We start from the raw sequence: 23,427 nt of genomic DNA on the forward strand, positions 1-23,427 counted from the left end.
GCTGCATGGGGTTGTTGTGACCCAAGTGCAGGACCCGGCACTTGTCCTTGTTGAACCTCATACAGTTGGCCTTGGCCCATCGATCCAGCCTGTCCAGGTCCCTCTGCAGAGCCTTCCTACCCTCGAGCAGATCAACACTCCCGCCCAACTTGGTGTCGTCTGCAAACTTACTGAGGGTGCACTCAATCCCCTCATCCAGATCATTGATAAAGATATTGAACAAATGTGGCTGCATGCAGAGATCTGCAAAATTGCTGAAGACTTCTTAACAGCAGTGGGCAATAATGTCATCAGTGTGCCCTTGTACAAAAAATACATTGGTCAAAGAAGACTTCATACCTAGCATAGCCTCTGGTTAATCAGTTTTCCTGGAATTACTATGGCAGCTGGTTCTGTTCAGTATATATCAAATCCCATAATATAATTCATTTGGTGAAGTCCAAGGAAGAAGACAACCAGAAGGTGCACTATAGCTCTGCCATATGGTTCCAATTTTATCAGACTCTCCACAAAAAGGAAAAACCCCCCAACCAAAAAAAAAAAAAAAAAAGGAATAAATATGCTTGGGGGTAGAGAAATGAAGTATTTCCCCAAACAGGCATTGTAATGATTACTGAGGGCAAAATTTAGTTTTTTAGAATTAATTTTATTTAAAAATTACTCCTTAGTAATGGAAAGATGTTCTTACACCTACTTATGACAAAAGGCATTGCTACAAGAAGTTCCACATAGTTTAAATGAGAGTTACTATTTCTCTCTAAAGGTATCAATCCCCGTTTGGACCTCTCTCTCTAGTTGCACAAGAAAGTCCAGCCCACCACTCAATTTTATTAATAAAATCCAGTGGTAAAAATGTCAGAGTGACTTTTTTCACAATTATTTTTCTTTTGAGGATCAAAACAACAGATACTGTATTTTCTACTTTTACAAGAGGGAACTGTGATTGGTAGAAGCTTTCACAGAGCCCATCTCAGCATTAGCTGTAAAAGAATTGGCATCTCAAACCAGTATTCCCTGAACAACTGTTATATTGCAAAAGCCATTTCTATGACTGCTCACTGGAAGGTATCATTAATCAGCGCCTGTTTTGGGGGGGTGAGAAAAGAAGCCCAGAACTGAACAGACACAGAAACTGAATTACTGTCTTAACTTTAGCCAAAAACCTTACCCAGAATTGACAACTGTAATTGGGCATAGATTACCCTCAGTCAATATCAAGGGAATGTTTTAACAGGATAAGCCTGCTTGGAGTAGTGTAACTGAAGAGACATCTCTTTTCCAGAAAAGGGGCAAAACCAGCTGCCACGTTGAGCTATGGGCCTCAGGACAAGGGGCAGCTGGAAGCAATCTCGACATGCGACTGGGGAATTGCTGGGGATTTTGACAGGTGGCTTGAGCAAACTGGACAGGCTGCAGCAAGCACAACTCTGCTGATGCTACTCCAGGTGTAGCCAACTGTGTATAACGAAAGACTTCTCCCACAAGTGGTGTCCAGCTGGCACAGCTCACTGCCATTACATTCACTTCCAGGGAAAGAAAAGAACGGCCTTTAATCTTGCACTGTAAACCACCATCACTACCCCACTAGCACATATTCATTTCTAATGGTAAGCATATCATTCCTCCCAGCTCACAAATGAGGTAGCTGAAATGAAAAGGACTTGGTGAAAGTCATAGAGCAAATCCATGTGGGAGATAAGGAAATAATTTGGTTACTTGATTTCCAGCCCATGAGCTATACATATTTCCTACCATTCATGGTGTGAACTTTACACTTCAGCTCTCCTTTAAGGAACAGACACTTAATTGGAGACGTAATTGTCTCTGGCTACTTGAAGCAGTGATTCCCATCTATACTGCAGTCTTATTGGTGATTTCTTCAAGTATTTTTGCATCCTGTTTTATCTCACCTTTCCATCATGATACTCTATTTTTTCCTGCACCTCTTCTTCACTTTTTCTTCTTTCTTGATGTAACACTGATCTTCTAGACAATATTGATTTTGGAGGCTATATTATGAAAACATCACAGTCAGTGTTGTATAAACAGAAATGTTTTTAACATATTTTCATTCATTTTAATCAACTGTGCAAAAGACATTTACTTTCACACACACAAAGGAAAGCTGCCCTTCTTTCTGGTATTGCCTTGCATTTGTAATGAATTTTGATCTTTTAGTCATAACTAGAAATGTTGCACATTAACTCCAATTAACTTCAGTTTGCAAAACAAAAGATAGCATAGAGAAAGTCCAAAAATGAGGGTACAAGAGTGCGTTCTGGCGAAACTACACTATAGGAGATGGAGAGAATAAACACAAGAACAAAGAACAGAACTGTGTCTGAATATTGGGTTACTGATTTGCAAAGTAATAAAGTACCTGTATTAGCTAAATCCACTCTTCCAAAACAAATTACATGGTTCTTAGCTGTAGGTAATGCTAACTATGCAACTAAGGGCTATTCAGGATGTTACACATTCATTTTACTGTTATGAGTGCTCTTTGCACTGTTTGGCAGCATAAAGGAGCCTTAAGTTAATTCACATCTGGCACATAGCATCCAGAACAGTTACTAACTAATGTTAATTACAGTTTGAAGATGTGATGTATTTTGAATTGTGGGATCCAAAGGAACAGGGAGTACTGCTCACCACAGGGCAATGATATGCCAGTATATCCAGTAAAAAGCTGTAAACACAGTGCCTGAAGTTGCCAGATCCATCCCTAAAGCTCTGTGTCCGTTGTGTAGCAGAGGAAATGGGAATGGAAGATTTTCTTTTTCTTAGTGTGTTTTATTTCAGTTCACAAATGGAAAGAAGACAGTTGCTGATCATATAAGAGCCAGAACCATAAGTTGCTCAAACCTTTGCTTCAGCATCCAGAAAAGCAGGAGAACTGTCTGTAGGTACTTTGTTGTCATATGTAGTTATGCCACTTCTCCTGTGTGTGGTTACAAAAGGCACTTTATTCTGAGGTTTTAGTGATTTTTCTGTCTTTTTAAGATTAAGAGTCTCTTCTTCCTGAGCCAAAATTAAAATGTTAACTAGCAACATATATCTGTTAATGTCCAACAGTTGTGCAGGAATATCTTGATAAAGAAACCGACTACATTATTTGTAAGCCATTGCAATATTATTTTAAAGAGTGTACTTATCATGAGTAAAGGCAAGAAAATAAAGCCAGGAGAGTGTTGTTCCCAGCTAAATGGGAGTTAGCATGCTGTATATGAAAACCAAGATCACAGACTCACTGAATTATTTTATAGAGTTACATGGTGAAATACCTCTGTTTCTTCATTGTTACCGCAGAGTGCAAAGCTGCAAGTGTTGTTGCTGTGGTTATGTGAGAGGGGCATGTCTTCTGAGCTATCTGAAATGGGCAAAGACCTGCCTATGAGAAAAAGCAAAGTAAAAGGGATCATTGAAAGCATATGAAACTTGCTGAATCACATGTTTCCATACCTGTCTCAGAAGTTTTTTAAAGATGCTAGCTCTCAGATTCTTGTAACACATTGCTTCTTATACAGATAATATTTGCTAACAGCTTGCCCATCCTCCCGAAGGTGCTTTGTCCTGGGCCAAAAAGTGCAGACCACGTCCATTCTCCACCTTCTGGGCTTCCAGGATGTCCTGGGCCAAAAAGAAGTGCAGACTATGTCCATTCTCCACCTTCTGGGCTTCCAGGACAACAAACTCAATGAGTAAGTTGCAGGCAACAGCACAATTTGTTCTCCCTCTCTTGTAAAATATAAATTTTATAATTCTTCTAAGAATCATAGGAGAGTTTTAGTGACAACATGTTGCCTGTGAGCCAAGAGCTGGGGACCAGTGTCTCCAAGTCATTTGCAGACCACTCTAAGCAGGCAGAAAGTTCCCACAACTCTTACCTTTTACATAGGAAGATGAGTTAGGCTCCTTAAAACCACTCAGATGTGAGACAGCTCCAGGTGATTTCCTATCATCTGTTCTTCTCCCAGGAGCAGAGGGTTGATGTACAACCTGAAGCAAAATGGAGAGGCCCTGACATACAGTCATGCTTCGCTGTAACATGGGAGCTATCGGTGACATGGCTGGAGTGCACTTCCCCTTCCTAGGAGTTTAGCTGCCTGTGCACACGACCAGCTCGCTGATATGGTGCAGGTGCCTGATCTTGGTTCAGACTGTTGTGAAGAAAGAGATGTGGGTGAAAGGGCTGGAAGAAGCCTGGGACGGGCCCCCTCCCCTCCTTTCCTTGGGAGCTGCATTTCAGCTATGGGTCTCGCGCTTGGTCCTTGTTGGGTTGCATCACAGCCATGCCTGTGCCTGGCCATGCATCTCGTTGATCCAAACCCCAGCCCTGACCCATGGGCTGACTTCCTGCTGTAACCCCAGATGTGACTCATCACTATGGGCTTTGACAACTGGGATTCTGGCCTGACCCTGACTCCCATCCCCAGCCTGCCCTTCTCCCTGGCTGGGGCAGTGGGATGGGCCCTGCCCTGCCGGACTCCCTGAGGAGCCCCCCGATGCTCCCAGCCCCTGGCCCCCAGGCAGCCACTGGCCCATGCGATGCCCCGATGCTTGGTGCATGTAATCACCTCTGAGCTTCTTCTGAGGGCAGGGAGGGCAGGTTTCAAAGAATTCACCCATGCTCTGGCCTGCAGGTGCTCAATGTATGAACAGTCTCTAAAATAATTTCTGGCAAAAACCCTGCAGTACCAGGGAAAGAAGACCAAGCAGCAGCTATGTGGGGATCATGATCCTGATCCAGCTTCTGAACAATACTGTAAAACGAAAATAAAGGCAGTCTAAATAGACCTTGCTACTGGCTTACTTTTTCTGGTTCAAAAGGTGTCAGTCTTCCCTGGTGAGGTGTTCTCCTGCCAGTCGGTGTTGTGCTTCTGCCAAGGGAGCAGCTGGATGGTTTCTTTTCTTGATGTTCCTTTGTCACCGATCTCAAAGGATCAGCCCTTTGCACAGAGCTCTTCGTTGCCTAAAAGGTTTGAATACATTTGTATTAAGTTGATATAAACGTCTTCAAATAGCATTAAAAATCCTTCTATAACAGGTGCATCGTTAAGTGTTTAAAACTTTTAGGAAAATACTTATTTTTGTATGTGGGCATACACACACACAAACACACACATTTTATACATAATTCTCTATTTGGGGTCTTATTTTGCTTCCCACATTTCTTTCTACTTGGACAATGATGCAAGTCAAGGGCAATCCTAGGTGCATAGTGTGAGGCCAACAGCTGCTCTCAGGCTCTCGTCCCTCGGTCCAACCACCCTGCCAACAGAAGGAAAGGCATCTCTCCCTGGGATACCACAACTAAGCTGATCCCAGTAAAATGTATTGTGTGACAGTTCATTTTTACTTGCCAGATGTCCACCCTTTTTACATTTTGCCCTCATACCTCTCCATCAATCAAGGCTGACACAAGCCTTGTAGAACCCTAAGGCAGATGTGAGCCACAGAAGGGAAATGAGATGTGAACAGTTTCAAACAAACTATAGCAGATACTTAGACTGGAAAGATGACAGTTGCTCAAAAGCACTTCCCCAATTTTTCTTGGAGACCTTAGATCAGAGCACAGAGGAAACATACAATATTCCTGATATATGGGATTTATACAATGACTGCCATAGGTTGGCAGCTGCAAAGAAAACATTATGTTGGTGTCACAGGAAAACTGAGGTTGCACTCTTGCCTAGTCAAAACTTCGAAGGTACTGAACGTAACGTAGAAATGCCTGGCAGTATGAGACAAAGGCATAGTCTCACTGCCCACATTGCTGAAGTCATCCCAGAAATGGCAAGGGATGATGTCTGTGTCTGTCAGAACTGATAGCAGAAGAATCTCTAATGCATTGATCTGGTGAATGACTAGGCGTGAGCACATGATGGTCAGAAGCAAAGAAACATTCAAAAAACCTATGGAAATGGTACCAGGTACTCTGGTTTTGAAATGTCTCACACACTGGAAAGTGGCTGCTTGGGAAGGTGAGTGTAAGCAGTCCATGGAAAGAATACATTTGCCATCAGCTTCATTTGCCCAAGTCCATGAGCTATTGCTCAAGGGACATGGGACTAGCAAAGCACAAACATGGGAAGACTGCACAATTCCTTCTCTGACAAGAGTCACTATGGCCATTTTTTGACAGCTGTAAAATTTTCTCCATTTGATCAATGAAATTTAGGGGATCTGTTGTTGTTTGGATAGTAATCTCTTATTTAAATTTGGAAATGTTTTCTGCAGGCAGATTCTGTGGATATGCCTGAGTTCTTTAAATATAATCATGATTTCAAACACAAGTGAGTAGGCAAACTGCCAAAATATGCCTGGGACTTCAGCTCGAGACAAGTGGTATAGTACTAAAGACCTTTAAAACTATTTTTGATGAAGAGATATTATCTGAGAAATTGCAGACTGATGGAAAGAGCTCCTAAGCCGTCATTTTATTGCTAAAGATCTCAAGACTCGAACTACCAAGTGATTTAAGAGAACTTGAACAGCCATTGGTGCAGTTTCACAGCAGCTCAAGCCAATCTCAGCCCAGATTGCTGGAGTCCCACTCCTCTTCCTCTGTCCCCAGCCACATGTTTCCAGCTCCTCCTTTACATGGCACCAGCAACCACAGAGTGCGACTGACCTGGCTCAGTGAGTAGAATCAGGCAAAAATGAACTACTTTTTTCTGCCTGGTTAGTTTTGAGCCAGCTCACCATCATCAGAAAGTGACAACAGGGCCACAGCAGCTCAAATATTCATCAGCTTCAGCCAGACACTAACATGTGGCAGCATTTTTTTTTTTTTGCCGTGAGGTATTATAGAAAGAATGTTGCAATTAAAGCTTTTAAAGAACTACCTACATAAGACTTGTAAATAGAAGATACTTTATCGCAAGTGTTTTAACACAGAGCTGCCTGGAAAGCCTATTTTAGAAAAGGAGGCCTCATGAGCTATCTAAAAGCCACCTTTGAAAAGAGTGTTCAGAAGTCAGCATTTACTGATGCAATGCAATGGGTGATGCCTTAGCCAAGGGACAGAGACCTGTATAGGCCTTAAAATTATGATGAGAAGATGCACATGCTCATTCTTTTTAACTTAAAGAACTAGCGAGCTCATGAAGTAGGATGCATTAGACTGCAGAATTGAAGGAGCAAGATGAAGCCAGAGAGAAAGAAGAGTTGTTTCCATGAACATGGTGAGGTTTGTTCACTGTGTATCTAAAGAACAAGCAATTCAGTTGAGGGAGCCTCCACGCAGAACAGTGTTAGTAAAGGTACTCCAGCTTGCTACATACACCATTGTAAAAGCTGCTGATTTCATTTTTCATACATCACATAGATTACAAATTTTCAGATTATACACTAACATACCTATTTTTAAAGCAATAATGTCAGAGGAATCAAGACAGGCTTAGTGAATTACGTGTGGTCTCTGTTTTCGTACGGATGGATGTCATTCTAAGAGATCGTTTCATAAATCATAGCAATCACTGTAACCAAGGCAAACTACTGCAGTTTAGCCCTACACTTTTTAAGAGACTCAAGTACTCAGTATTTGGGTTAATCACACATGATGAGGGTCTTGATAAAGATTCTCTCGATTCCACCACTTTCATAAACAAAGTCATCAAATTATCTCAATAAATCTTTTTGCTTTTCTTCATTGGAAAAACATGGATCACCAGTAAATGCAGACCCTGGATACAAAGGGGTTGCAGGGTCGGAGGAAGAAAGGGCCTCCCAACATGCACAAGGTAGATCAATTGCTTCCCATCTCCACTGAAAACAGAATGAAAATTAATCAGTTGATTAGCTGGTGACAACAAAAGAGATGGAGTTTAGTTATGAAGTAAAACTTCATAAGTAAAGGAACGGGTAAGCAGCAGAAGATGCCAAGTAATTTTGGATCTTTCTCATGGGAGCTAGCAAAGCACAGATTAGATAACCGTCAGTGACACTGATCCTGCTCTTGGCAAAAGGAGGGACCAAGTGACATCTCAGGGTTCCTCCAGTGCTACAGATCTATGCTATCAGGCAGACAGTGGAGAGCAGGAGGAGGTGTTGTTACTCAGGGCCCACCTAGACCAGAGAAACTTTAAAAATATGATGTTCTCCTTGATCCTCATGCTCAACAATAATCCTTTAAATTTTCTAAAGAGCTTTTTCCTCCCAGATGTTAATACCTACAGTTCTTCGTCATTCTGATACAAATCAAATTGTTCTGGAAATCTCTCATTTGTCAATTCCCATAAATATCTCTTATAACCTTCAAATATCACGGTTTGTGTCATGTAGAATTTGCATTCCCACTAACAGACCAAAAAGCTGAGAAAAAGCAACAAATACTAATGGATAAAGCAGTGAAAATTCAAATGCTACAAAAGTCTGTCTACATATTCCCAGAACCCATCATTCCCTGCTTCAGAGATAGTAAATGGTCAGGAAGAACATTCATAGACAAGGAAATAACATGCTCAAAGGTCATCAAAATCCCTTGCAAGATTAGACAGCGAAATCCATCTAAGAAGATTGGAAGTGAGCACATTTGACCTTGGTTGAAACTTTTCCCACAAAAACATTAAGAAATGTTATCAGTATACCTTTCAGTAGAGCTCCCCCCATGCAAATGAATGTATCTTTTCTGACAGAAATCACTATCGTCTATTCACAGTTGCATGTCTGGCAGGAAGCAGGCAACTTGTTCCTGCCAAATGTATAATGTGATGCATTCAGAAATCAGCTTGTTTGGAGAGAATTCATATTAATAAATACTACTAATAAATATTAACCATTTTGGCCAACTTGTACATCTTTCAAGCCATATTCTGAAAGAATCACTAATGATATGCAGTTAAAATGGACATTTATCTTGTCCCACTAAAGCACAGCTTGAAGTGGCCACTTCCTCACCCACTAGGTCATGCTACAGTACAAACAGAAATCATCATTAATAAAAGTATTATAGGCAACCAGAATATGTCTTTTTCAGAGATATAGAACATCTCTCAGATACGGGGTTTTTTTCATAAAATCATGTCTTCCAAAAATCTGTGCCTTTAGCCTGTACTGATCATTATTCAGACTTGCTCCCTAATTGTTTTTGTACATATCCTCAAATTCTATTAGCTTTGTCAGATGTTAAGTGTTGTTTTGCCTTCTTGATTACAGCTGATGAAACTCACCAGTCCTAGCTAGCTTTGACTTAAACATCTTATACAGGTATACACATGTCCCTGTGGCATGCATCTTTACTTCCATTACTCAAGTTTATCCCATTCACTTTGATGTGTTGCCATGCACAGTTTCTCAGTTCTGGACAGAAATAGCATGAGAGTTTGTTTTGTCTATAGCCAAAATTCAGAATTGTCCAGATCCACAGAATCTTTGAGGGAAAGCATCCACCTGCTAGCAAGAGAGCTCAAATACAAAGGAAACACAAGTGAGTCACCATGTTCAGATCTATCGCTACGACAGATTTTGGGCTTCTGTTTAATGTTCCATTTGCCTGAGCCTTCAATTCTAGATTCAAATAATCAGCAGCCACTCTATTCACTGCAAGGTCGCCTTCTGCCATCAGATCAGATAAAGAACTTGTGTTTCTGTCAAACATTTCAGAGCTCACTCAGGACGTCTGGGCACTATGCCCACCAGTCTAGCTCATGCTTGTTGTACTGGATTCCAGTTGGATTGGATCCAATGCTGGCTGGATGGTGAAAGCTCAGATAACGACGAGCCCAAAAGTCTGCTGTCCTCAACTTCCCCCTTCTCAGAACTGTTGCTGAAGCCACAAATTTTTTTGCATATGGCTGTGTGCCACAAGAGGAAAATGAACTCAAGGGGTCTTAGGGAGTCTCTATGTAGAATAAATGTTTCTGGTTTTTCCTCATTTCGCAAGAGTGCTTGAGATGTTCAGATGAAAAAAACTCTTTCATACCGTGAAAATTTCCAGGGTAAGCTACCAAAAATAGCCTTTTGACTTTACTGGCCACTTCAATGGCAGATAGATAGTATATCCCACATTACTTGTCTGGCTTGTAATTCTGTCCACCGCAGCACAGAGGAATGGAGAGATCCCAGCTGTAGAAGGGACTGGGGAGATCCAACATCAGTATAGAACAAATAAAACAATTTCCTGCAGCTAAACCCTCTACCTTCTGACTTACAAACAACATATATTGCTTAGAAATATAGCCAGTCTTGAAGGCAGGCACATAATATCTGCATCCTCTTTGAAGCTACTATTTCACACGTGACTGATTCTGCTTTTTAAGCATATTCAGTTTAGAATCATTCTTACCACTACCTCTTTTCATCTCTGGCACCATGCAGGATTCACTAAAGCCACTGTCTAGTGACTTTCAAGCCACACACTGTCATGATCACTAGAGTGGAATAGTTGCCTCCTTTCTCATCTGACATGTTTTACATTTGATTTCAGTCCCTAAACAGGCAGAGAGAGCAGTGTGTTGGCTAATCTGAACTAAGTTTTGCTTAGCCAATGGAGTCGGGAGAGTAGCTTCCAGTAGGTAGGAGGAATTTCAGAGAGACTGTTCACTTGAACAAAGCACAGCTTTCAGCTAAATGTGAGCAAAAGGAAGAAAGGGGACTTGTAATAATCAAGATGCTCATAATAAGAAGAAATACAAAGCCAAGAGAAAGAAAAGCACGACGAGATATTTAGATATCTATATATTCTAAACAGTGAGATGTGTAAGAAACATGGTAAGCTGGCTGTGGAGGAGCAGTCATAGAGATACCAGTCAGAAACAAGCGTCTCACTTGACTTACTGAGTTAACTTGTCACACCTTCTAAAAAGCTAAGTGATTTTCCCTCTGACTTTATCAGGCAGAAGGCCACTAGTGCTTATTGGCAAGTAAGGCCTCAAATGGCAAAATACTCTATTTATGGTTTGCTGAAGCAAGGTATGGCGGTTCCCTGTAAAACCAATCTGTGAAGTAGCAGGTACAATGAATTCATAGCATATCTGCAAACAACAGGCAATTCAGTTAGGTCTGGAAAAGGAAAAAAAAAGTTTTGTCTCCAGCTACTGCAAAACCAGAAGAAAAACCACAAGCAAAGTTACGCTGAATCACAGCACGAGCCCACTGCAAGAAAACATGACCATGCTTATACAGAGACTTTCATTTGCACAAATTTTGATTCCAAACAACATTCTCTTAAATAAATACTTGAAACTGTGGAAAAGTGACTACTGGCAACAGGAATGCATACTTTGCTATTCACATCTCTAAAGAAGTGTTTCCTCAAAGATGTCTTTGGCCCCACATGAGAGATGCTGTGGCTGTTGTAATTATCTCTCCATGATCTTTCTTCTTGTTTGGATGAAGATGCTGTCTCTCGCAGAACAGCTTCTGCAACCTAATGGAGAATTTGTTATAAATATATGATTTTAAGTTCAAGTCACAGCTAGTAGAATCAAACAACCCTCAAAGCTATCTGGTTTTCTGTTGTAATAAAAATGATGATATTTAAATGCAATGAATGAAATTCCACATCTTGTTCTGCTAGGGACTGAAACTCCCTAGTATCAGACACAACTATTTTTGTATATGGCATCCTAGCATCTTTATATACAGCATCCTAATATTACTCTCACACAACAAAAATCTTCAGTGGCTTGAGCAGTAGTTCTACACCACCAAATGTCCCAAAGCAGTAGAAATAATACAGAAATCTGGCCTACAACAGAAGTCAATTAGCTTTTTCTTATCCTTGCTTTTAGTGGAATTTTTCTATTTTTTCATTCTGTACATGTGACTCTAATCTTTTTTTCTGACCTTCACAATCTGAGGATGAGTCATGTGAACAGGTAGGTTTGGGAAAATTAAAAATAAAAAGTGAAATGTAACTTGAAATGACATTTTCAATGGAACTTCATAGTGTTAGGTGAAAAATCTCATTAACAAGTACATTAAAATCAAATAAAAAGAGAGACCAAAACTTCTTCACTCCATAAAGCAAAGGACAGGTTAATTGGTGGTTCTAACATCATTTAAAGCTACATTACTAGAAATTAGATTTGCAAATTAGGGCAATACCTAGGAGTAAATGGCTCAATTTTATTTTCTCCTAGGTTCAGCCACTCTGTGGAAGAGTAGGATTCATCTCACCGGACTGCACCATCTAGAAGATAATTATCTGTTCTAGTCGCCTTGACACACATAGGTTGAAATTGATCCCACTTTAATTAGATTTGCAATTAGGGCAATACCTAGGAGTAAATGGCTCAATTTTATTTTCTCCTAGGTTCAGCCACTCTGTGGAAGAGTAGGATTCATCTCACCGGACTGCACCATCTAGAAGATAATTATCTGTTCTAGTCGCCTTGACACACATAGGTTGAAATTGATCCCACTTTAAAGGCACATATTTTTCTCCCTTGAATATACAGGGAGGTGAATGACCCACTCAAAACAGACTTCTGTCTTTTGAATTCTAGTCTGAGCCATTTAATTTCACCAAGACTTGCTGTCTCCTGTGTAAGAAGTGGGTAACAGCATTCTTCTCCCTTCCTTTAACTCCTTTAAATGAAGTTACTCAGTTATATAGTAAGGTAGCAAGTAACCCTACAAGTATATTAAACAAATGGGATGCTGAATGAGAAAGGGCAATAGAATCTGTTAACCTATGATTAAACCTCTTTGATTTTAGATCACCAGAGACATTTACACTAGCCAGCTATATTTTCCACCCTGATTGTCTTTCCTGCTCCACCCCAGTGTAACTCCCATTCAGGAGTCCAACTTGTGCCTTTGTAAGGCAGGCCACTGACAGCGTTTTCTTCCCAGAAAGTTTACAGCACAAAATAAGAACTTAAATGAGATTTAATAAAAGGTCCCACTATATCTATTGCCAGAAACCAGCCTGCATCTGGCTGAAGAGCTGTTTTGTTAAAAAGGTAAATGGCATTATATACATAAATACTAGAATTAATTTCAGGAGACTTTAGTTGTCTAATTTAGGCACTGAATCTAAATTAGTTATCTAGACTCCCTCCCTAGTTAGTGGAGGGAGACATCTGCCCTGATATAAGTGTCTAAGATAGGTTGGCTGAATCACCTTGTAGAGGTACCCACCTCATGGATAACTAAAGCTAAGTGGAAGAGGACCACACAAAGAGTGTATTTTAACATGGCTTACTACAGAGCTGATTTCCCCCGCTTCAGGCTAAGCATAGCAGGAATGGAGGAACAGTATTCACACGTGCCAGCTCCAAAATAAAACTACACCTGAATTTTTCAGATACTCTTAAACAGATAATGTCTTCTAGTACCGGGGTCTCTGATTTTCTGTCCATGAAATTCACAGCTTCTGGGGGTTTTTCTGCTTTCCATCTCTGATGTTCTGAAACTCTGAGCTCATCTCGAAGCTCCATGTTCTGCCTGGTCAGCATCTCAACCTGGTCTCTCAGCTTGCCATAGGCAGCATGCCAGCAGGACTCATTTCTCTTGAACTCCTCCTGCAGTCCCGCAATCTGCTGTTTTAGTATCTACCAGCAGAAAAAAAGTGTGCCATGTCATTGCTTGCTCTGGACTAGGCATGCCCACCTTATACACCCAGAAGGAAACATGGAGTTTTTTGTTCTGCTTAAAGTCTACAGTATAAAGGTCTTCAATATAAAGGTCTGCAATATAAAAAGAACACATTTGAAATTATTTCTTAAAAAAAACCCCAAAACAAACAAAAAAACCCCACTACCTTGCAAATTCCTATATTTAAAACAAACCAATTTGTTATATGTCTTAAAAAAAACCCCAAAACAAACAAAGAAACCCCACTACCCTGCAAATTCCTATATTTAAAACAAACCAATTGTTACAAGCAAGCAGAGAGAAGTCCTTGCTGTGTGAAGGAAAATCAGGAAATGCAAACTAACCATGCAAACGAACACCATTAAATGTGGATGTTTTCAAAAAAAGGCAAGGATACAAGGTATATTTTAATGGCAAAAATGTCAGTTCATCAAATCATGTAGTGACAAGGGCACGTGATTAGTTAAATGGTCCTTACAAACAGCAGGGGATCGCAGAGACATAGTTTTCAACTGAGTTCAGGAAAATGAAAGTAGTGAAATTTGGTGCATTTTGGAGAGGACTTTTCCATATACATGCATCTCCATTATTTTTCCCTACTCCCTTCTCCTTCCCTCACCCATGCTGATGCCAACACTGAGTCCTCTTCCTTCATAGCACTCATGCTGGATGCTACAAATGCAATGTTGGTGGAGTTAAGCTAGAAATGTGCAGTTTGCTCTGTAGTCAACCAATCGTGATGTGCAACCCTTTCCTACTTTCCCTTCACTTGTGTATCTGCCCACTTGTGTCCTCATCACCATCCTTTCTTTGCTGTGAGCTGCCTGGTCAGAATTTGGCACATCCATTGGCCATCTTCAAGAAGCAGCAGACTTCTGAACTTGGGAATCACACAGATAAGTGTCTCAGTGTTTTGTAATTGTTTTGTGGAAAACTAACTTTTTGAACCTGCACTCATTATGTTCTCAGGTGGGAACAAAAGATTAAAACAATTCTATCAAACTTCATCTCTAGGGCTAGACCTAGTCAAGAAACACAGTTATTCCCTGGCAAAAATTCTAACCATTTTCTTTAAATCCCAGGTAGAAATAAAGCTGATGTTTCAAAATATTGTGCAGAGAGAATGTTCAAAATATTTTTATTCAAAATACTAAAATAACCTCGCTGAAACAAATAATAATTTCCTGTTGTAAATGTTACCGCTAGAGAAATATGGAATGTGAGCAGAGAAAACATTCACTATGTGTATGGTACAAAAACACGTATTTCAAAAATGTACAAATGAAAAATAAAGAAAGTATAGAAAGTTTGAACAAAGTACTGTCTTGCCAGTTTCATTTGTTCTGAAACTTTTCTGGTCAAGAAAATAATTGAAATTGTCAGTTTGCTGTCAAATATATCAGTTTGGTTTAGACATCCTTCTGCAGCAGAACATTGTTCCAGACATTTCTGAGCATTACCATTGCCTACTTTTTTATCCTACAAAAATATAGCTTTTAGCTGCCCCTGTCTCCTTTATCACCATCTCACATGGCTCACCATTTTTTCTTCTCTTTATAAGTGACTCTTCTAGAAAATTACTTAAAGTCATATTATGTTTAGCTATTTTTAATAGGGATAATAGCCACAGATATTCAGAGATTACTTTATCACTAAGGAGGCTGAAACAGAGGATTCAAACAGAAAAAATCCCCTAAAGGAACTTAAAAGAAACTACAATAAATGACTCAGGGATGTTATTAGGCAGGTTAGGTTGTTAGATACACAGCTAGATATCATCAAAATACCTCAAAGCCAAAGGTCAGGATAGTTTAAAGAAAAAAATCAACAAACTCCCAGCTCAGGGATGAGAATAGAGAATGATGGCAAATAACTCTGTGCCACTGGCATAATGGCTCTTTATATCAGAAAGATGTAAAGCCCACTATGGCAGGAGTTGGAAATTTTTCAAGAGCCAGCTCAGGTTTGGGAAAACCAGTACAAGGAAGTACAAGGAACATGGGAACCTCCCAACCTCCCTTATGAAATAGAAGGCACAACCTAATTTTTTTCTTATATAAAGGAAGTGAGATGTACATTTAAAACACAAACCAAAGCAATGTCCTATTAACATGAAAAATCTTCACTGTACACACAACTGTCCTCAAGAAGTAGCATGAATAACTGGCCATCTGTGACAAATGGAAGGATTCAGGTACAACCATAATATGCCTGCATGGAAGGATATTAATTGATAAGAACTGCATATTTATTCTACAGAAGACAGCTTACTTGTATTTCTTCTGACTTCACATTTTCTCCAGTGACTCTAGCTGTTCCTTTGAACTTGCTATGGGCAATTTTTTCTTTCTGAAGTGGGTGAATTTGGTCTTTATTGTATTCCAAAGGGTGAGTCAGCTCCTGGCTCCTGACAGTCTTGAGCTGGTCCATTCGTGTTCTGTTCAGAAGGTAAACAAAGAGTATGAAGTTGGCATAAAGACTATAACAAAGGACTGTCTTTAGATGCACCTCCTTTGGATGTGATTTTCGGGGGACTTGGGCATGTCCCATATATGCTGATACTGCTGGGAGTGGCAACAAGTTATGAGCACTTGTCAAAATTGAGGTTCTTCATCACTGGGAACAATCATGCATGCATTCAGCTGCAAAATTTATTCCATAGAGCAGATGGAACAATTCTCATTGAAATTTTCTGACAACGTCATGACCATGAACTTAGAGGCTTTTAAACACTTCTGTTCAGAGAGTGAGCTGAATTAGGGCAGACCCGCAGAAGGCACGGCGTGTTCCCTGGCGTTGTACCTATGAAGAACTTCATCATGCAAGGCTGGGGACTGAGCTGTATTTCCAGCAGCCCAGTCATTCCTACAAATGAGAACAGCCATGGACCTAAATGAAAGGGGATGAAGTACTGTACTTTCCATAGCTAAATATACTCCAAGAGTTAAATGTGGGAGCTGAGCACCCAGAAGAGATTTTGCCTTTGAACTCAATGTCTCAAGGCATGAGTGGTCTGGAAGTGCACTTAAAAACTTAGCAAGAGGGCAAGAGTATAAATCTTTACATATCCTCAAACGGAGTATATTTGTATGACTATGATCCAGCTGCTTAGTTCATTTTTAATATGATATTAAATTATTTGTTAGCTTCCTGCTTCAGCTCACTTCATGACCTACAGCCACCATCTGGCCATCACTATTACTCGAAAAGCAACAAGAGCTACAGGAGGCAGCCATGACCTCATGTTTTCCTCTCAGTAATGGAGTTTAGCATTTCAGTAGCAAAATCTGAAAATTCTCAAAGATACTAAGAGATAAACGAACCCCCCATATCCTGCTGCTCTTTACAATTCATTACCTAATTTTTATTTTTTGGTTGTTTTCTATCCTAAATAAGCCTACCTAATATTCTGGTTACAGGCATGCTAAAAAAAGTCTCATCAATAATCAATAGAAGTATTAATTATCCTCACATTAATACAGTTAAATTAGCAAATATAGCCCCTGTGTGATTATGTCCAGCCCACCACTGCTCCATATCCAGACCAGTTGCCCTGAAATACCACATACTAGAACAAAAGCAAGATGCAAGATCTATATATAACATCTTCCACTGAAGACTGAACAGTACTGTCTTATGTTTCTTGCACCCTGCAAAATAAAATCCAGGTGGCTATTCCTTCCAGCAGCTCAGGTGATATCAACCTCTTCAGAATTGCACAAAAGTTACATCTGTACAAATAAACTAATCAGAGCTGGAGCATGAACCCAAGCGTGCAATTGCCCAGAGTGCCATATTGCTAGCATGACCTCTGGTCTTGGCATCAGCCATCCAGCACTGTACTAGGCAATGCTGGGCAAGGTTTGGAGGTTAGCGCAGGCCAGAGATCATGTCCAGCAGACAACTCAGATGCAGCCACCCTGGTCTGCAGGGTAAGACAGGTTAGTCATATGGAGGTGTTATGCTGTGCCTCTTTGCCTCAAGGCTAGAAAACAGACCTTGGCCTGAGGAAATGTAATAAGCAAGGACACCAGGAGCACACACAATACTTCTTTGGAGCCTCAGACAACCAGTTCGTACCCTAGCTATAAGTTGCAAATAGGAGCTAGGTGCACATCACAGATATAAAATATAGAAAAAAAAGGCTAAGTACTTTGTGCTAACTCGAATTCTTGCATAAGCCCCAGGCATACCTCTGCATGAGGCACATCACAGCAGGCTGGCTGTGAGGCAAAAACATACATTTCCAAGAAAAAGCCTTTTAGCGAAATGCAGATTGAAAAAACCCAAACCTGCTGGCTACTGCTGTTGGTCCAGAAAGAGAGCAGATTCAACACTACAAGGAAATTATGTATTAAAAATGGAAACAAGTTGTCCTTGTTGAAGGAACAAGGAAATGACCATCATTCAATCCTTTGACTGATGTCAAGGGTAACTACCTCAGTGCTGCAAGGGTGGAGCCACAGGCTGCTGCCTTGAGCACACTCCAGGCTCTGTTAGGCACCAGATACACACAACACACTACATCCCAACTGTTTTCACCCTCTTGCCTGTATTATTTGTGCCTGCAAAGGTCTAAAACCAAAGTGCTTGGAAATGAAAGAATGGATAGACTGGGCATGTCCAGGCATGTCATGCTGCTCTCAAAAGGATTTTCATTGCTTCCAGCGAGCACAGGTTGTCAACATGGCACAAGTGAAATGCTATCAATGTAGTGGTTGTCTTGTGTTCCTAGTAGGCTTACTGGTTTAAAAATACGAAGCAGATTCTTGGATTGCATACATCAGCACAGGGCCAATGCAGTCAAGGAGGAGAAGCTGCCTTTCGCAATTAGTTTTAGCTCATAAATTACAAAAAGTGAGTGGAAAGATCCACACATTGTACTAGGCAGGTATTTTTGGATAAACATCTGTGTGAAAATGTTAGGGGCTACTATGGCTAATGACATGAATAAATCCGCAGAAACCTCTTTTAAAAACCTGCACTATTACGAAAAAATCAAATCCATGTCATCTGTGAGGCAGCACCGTCAGCAGGCAGAGAATGCAGTGCTAGCAGAGTGCACTGCAGTAATTCTGCACTAATACATCCCTCCACAGCCAAAATTTACACCAGTAAAAGTAAAAGCAGCACCTAATTTCATTAGTAATTTCATGAACTGCCAAATCCCACAAATATTCACATCTGCAACACCTATCACGGTCAGCTGGCAATCATCTTCCAATATGTTTGCAAGATCACAAACAAGAAGGATGTTTAATGAAATCATTTATTTTTAAGACATTGAAAGTATTTTGCTAAAAGACAGCTATAGGAGGAAATAATACAAACTAATAAATGTAATTCAGAAATATCCTTTAACACTAATCCCATGGTCTTTGAAATCAAAAGGAATGAACAAGCAGATGTAAAAAATAATTTCTTAGTTTGCATTATATATTAAATATTCAAAACAATAAATTGTGCTTATTTGGCACTAGCTAAGAACTAGGCTTGAGATGTAGAAAGGAAAAGAATCTCTCCTGTGTTTACAGTAGATGGTACCTAGTAATTTCTAACAGATTTCATCACATTAAAATATATATGCTTGATTTGATTGTAAGCATGCTAAATTTTCATTAGAGGCATTTGCATAACCTATAATGAGTTACAGTTGTGATGGTGCTTCCATTCCAAACCCCATACTTTCAAAACTTATTTGTTGCAGAGATTTTGTGGTAAGGAATTATTTCACTTCTATGAAGATGTAAAACAAAACAAAACAAAAACAATTTTCAGCATTTAATAATTACAAATTACAAAACCAACTGTCTTGAATTTTCAAGTTCTTCATCTATATGGTACCAAACGCATCCTCAGTCTAGTCTGAAGATAGGTATTTCTGAAATAACAATGCTGTTGGCAATGACATATGCTATACACTTTTTGTTAACTTTGGAAATATGGGCTACCCTGATGTGAATGTGATATGAGAAGTTTATCCTTTACTCCATCAGAGGCCTGATCCCATAAAATAAATTATCCTGAGTTCTTACTGATTTCAGTAAGATGTTCAGCAACTTCTAAAAAGCATTTGGCATTGGTCAGCTTTAAGACCCAAACTGCACCAGTGTTTTCAGAGTTGGCCCCCTTCAGTTAGGCACTTTACTTTTTATCTAGACAGCTAAATAAGTGTTTCAGTTCTGAAACAACTTAGATGCAGTTGAAAAGAGGCTAGCTAATAAGTATGAATTTAGCAGTCTGATTTTAGGGATCCTAAAGGAAATACTGACCTTACTGCACACGCAAATCAATTTCTGGTGTATACAGATTTACCTGCGAAACTGCATTGCTTTCTCTTGTTCTTCTTTCACTCTAGTCAGTAAAGGGGTTCCTCCGTGATATACACCAGTCTCTAATCCTCTGGTAAGGATGTTCTGAGTTTCTTCTATAAAGACATCTATATTAGTACACAGAACTTTGTGAATATTTATGAACCCTCTACATATTTAAAACCACAGACTGCATAAGTGCAGTAAGCTTTATTGCTTAATCTATCAAACAGAATTAATGTATTTGCCTAATTATGCAAGTATTCCTTTCCCAGCATAGTTCTTAGCAGTGTAATCCAAGCCCTACAAATCACGGTAAGTAAAACATATTTAGGGATATATCAGAGTCAGTAGCTGAATTCCTTTTCAGGAATGTGAATGCCACGTGATAGTTCAAGCTTATTTTGAATGTAACTTTCAAAGAGGCCTCAGGAACCCTTTTTTAACAGCAGCCTGACATGGAGTAGAGTGTGCTTAGCGAGTTGTGACGAGCAATTGAGAGCCATCAGAAGTTAATATTTCTGCCCCGGCGATTACTGCAGGTAGGACAACTGATTTTGACTGATCTTACACAAAGAGACAGTGAATGGGTTTGGGATGAGGAGTTAATGTGGGGGAAGTCCTTCAGTGGAAACTAAGAGAGGAGAAAAGTTGAGAACCAGTTTAATAAAAAGGATTAAATCCTGCTCAAGCAGGATACCATTTCATTGCCAGAAGTAAGATCACTGGGCCAAAAGGCTAGAAAGATTGGTTGACCAAAGAACTGGGACCTCATCCAGGACAACCTGAGTGAAGATGTTCTTAGGAAATCATCATTTTCCACTGGTCTGAGGCTCTCTGTGTCTTAGGAGCAAAACATGCAAATTTGAGAAATTATTTTGCCCACCTTTTTTAAAGTCACGTTATCTCTGAGGAGGGTAAATAGAAAATGTGAACATCTCATTGCCAAGGTGTCAGTGAGAGGAACATACCTAAGCTACGGGGAACTCTAGCACTGACTCCAGACACTCACTGAACCTCTCACCTGTTTCATGGGGTCAAAAGTCTGCACTTGAAAGTGCATCTCAAGCCACAGACTTAGGAAAAATAGCTAGTGACAATGGAGAGCCGAGCATAACAAGGGGCTTGCAGATATATCTCTCCCCTCTTCTCTTTTTTTTTTTTTTGCAGTTTAGGACTGAGAAATACTGACAGAGGTGGGCATATACCTAGGGAACACACACAGAATGAGTCACAAATCCAAGAGAAATTTTTTTCCCCTGTGGAAAATAAATGTAAATAAAAACTTGAGTAGCTCTTACCTAACGTGTCTGTAAACAGTTTTTTCTGTGGTTCCTCCACTGCAGGGGTTTCTTTAATCTTGAAAGCGGGAATCTCACCAGCCACTGTTGAGGATGGCAGATCTAAGCTTTTAACATCCCTGGCCCTATTCTCATTCTTTGATTCAGGCTCACGCTCTCTCCTTTTCGATCTTGCAAGATGAAATAGGGACTGCTGAAGAGAAGAGCAAGCCTTGCTCCCTTTCAGCCTGACAGCCCCAGTAGTGGAATCACTGCTGCTTGTGCTACAGGAGAGATCCTGTTGTCTTGAGATCGCTTGAATACCTTGTTTCCTTGGGGGTGATCTGCTGTACTTCTTAACAGACATTTTTTCAGTTCCTCTGGGCTCATCACTAGCATAATCACCATCAGAGAGATCCAAATGTCCATCAGTATGATCTACTCCCTGAGGCCCATGCTGGGAGGGATACTGAGCATGGTGAGATTTGGGGTCATCATCACTGTTGGAGGATAAGCAGCTTGACTCACAGGACAAAGATGCAACATGCCACGTCGACGCAGTTGTCCCCTTCCTTTGCCACTCCTGCTGCAAGGCTGAGGATGAGCTTCCCTTCTCCACAGCCTCAGGTGAGCTACATGTAATTTTTACTATCTTATCATTGATCATCTTAAACTCAGTATGGATTTGTCTTTTGCTTTCTGAGCTCTGGCTCCCCGAAACAAGTTCCTGTGGGCATACCTGAACCCACCTCTGACCCTGTGTGAATGCAGGGCCTGCACTCCACTCTGCCTCCTTGATGTCATCTGTTTCTAAATTCTGAAGTGGAGAATGCTTTTGCAGGACTTCCAAGGTGGATTTTGCTCTCTCTGTGAGATGACCCTTCAGAGGCTGATCCACCCTACCTAGGTCCTTTTGCAGGGTACCCTCCACAGGTCTTCCATCAGTTCTGCCTGCTTGCCCTAGAGAATCTGTATGATGAGTTTCCCTTTCCTCACCTACTTGTAGGTTCATTTCTGTTACTGTTTCAGGACATGGTTGCAGGATTTCAGGCCACCTTCTCTGTGGTGAGTCAACAGGATTTTCCTTTGCATCTTCATGTCTCCCAATCACTTCTTTTTCTTCTGCACTTTGCTCACCTACTTTTGCGTCACAGTCACTCTGAGCCTTTATCTCCCACTCAGCTAAAGCACAGTCTGCTTTTTTTTCATGTGTACCGATCTGCATGGAGCTACTGACCTGCAGATTTAACTGAGAGCATTCCCCTGGCTGCAGTATGCCTGCATCCCCTTGGCCAGTCTGGGAGAAATGACCCCAGCAGTCCAAACCAGCTCTTCTGGGATGCTTGCTGTCTTCTTTTAAAGGCTTCTGTTTATTTTTTTTGAGCCTTGCCATACCTTCTTTTCGTTTCAGAAAAGCCTTCCGAGGTGTTACTTTTGCCTTGCTCTGAAAAAACACCAAAAATCCTGACAATCACAGTCTGAGAATCAGTCTCCAGAAAGGAAGATATTTATGATAATTGAAAAAGCCGAGACACCAGAAGTCTTAAAGACACTGGCTATGGATAACTGAGTACATAAGTAACAGCCCCGAGACTACAGGGAAGGTACGAGAACTTTTATGTGACGCCTCCATTAATTCATTAGTGGAGTCAGATGGTTAAGATGGTGCTAAGTGTTTATATGATAGAAGATGAGAAAAGTTCTGTCTGTCTTTGTTTTTAAAGGAAGTTTGAGTGTTTTTTACAATGTGACACAGAAATATATAAATGCATCAGTTTGAGATGTTATTTTGCCAGGGAGACATAGAGAAAATTCCCGAGTGATGAAATGTGCGTCTTCCAAGTCAACAAGCCTAACAAAATGCGACAGAGAAAATTCCCGAGTGATGAAATGTGCATCTTCCAAGTCAACAAGCCTAACAAAATGCTGAGTCTGACACGTCTAGGTGTCAGACATAAACTCATCTCAAACTGCACATAAGGCAAAAAGCAGAACAGTATTACTGTACTTGGCCCTTTTACAAAAACTGTGTTTGGAAATGCCCCCATTCTTGCATTAGTGGCACATGAGAGACTGCATGGACCATTTATTATGAAATAAACTAACGGAATCAACTTTGAGGCCTAATTCAGCTAAGTGTGTTGAAACTCAGGCACAAACTATGACCCAGAAAGTGTGTAGAAAGAGAAGAATCCAGTGGGAAACAGTGGGGAATATGACTGTGACTGAGTAATACAGGTTTTTTACTTTCGGGAAAAATCTTCCAATATCACATGAAAGAACAGTGGAAA

At 40.4% G+C, this 23,427-nt stretch overlaps 1 protein-coding gene across 1 annotated transcript in view; it reads right to left on the bottom strand.

Annotated features, from left to right (window-relative positions):
- LOC103894797 (centromere protein J) overlaps positions 1-23,427 on the bottom strand; it is a 40,644-nt gene that overhangs the window by 3,467 nt on the left and 13,750 nt on the right. The window contains exons 9-12 of the mRNA XM_009274253.1: positions 21,158-22,580; positions 19,861-19,984; positions 15,817-15,982; positions 13,287-13,502 (exon numbers count right to left, since the gene is read on the bottom strand). Of these exons, the coding sequence (XP_009272528.1) occupies positions 13,287-13,502; positions 15,817-15,982; positions 19,861-19,984; positions 21,158-22,580 (1,929 nt within the window). The remainder of the gene's footprint in view (positions 1-13,286; positions 13,503-15,816; positions 15,983-19,860; positions 19,985-21,157; positions 22,581-23,427) is intronic.

This window comes from Aptenodytes forsteri, unplaced genomic scaffold (assembly GCF_000699145.1).
Source record: "Aptenodytes forsteri isolate BGI_AS27 unplaced genomic scaffold, ASM69914v1 Scaffold736, whole genome shotgun sequence".
In the NCBI taxonomy this organism is placed as follows: domain Eukaryota; kingdom Metazoa; phylum Chordata; class Aves; order Sphenisciformes; family Spheniscidae; genus Aptenodytes; species Aptenodytes forsteri.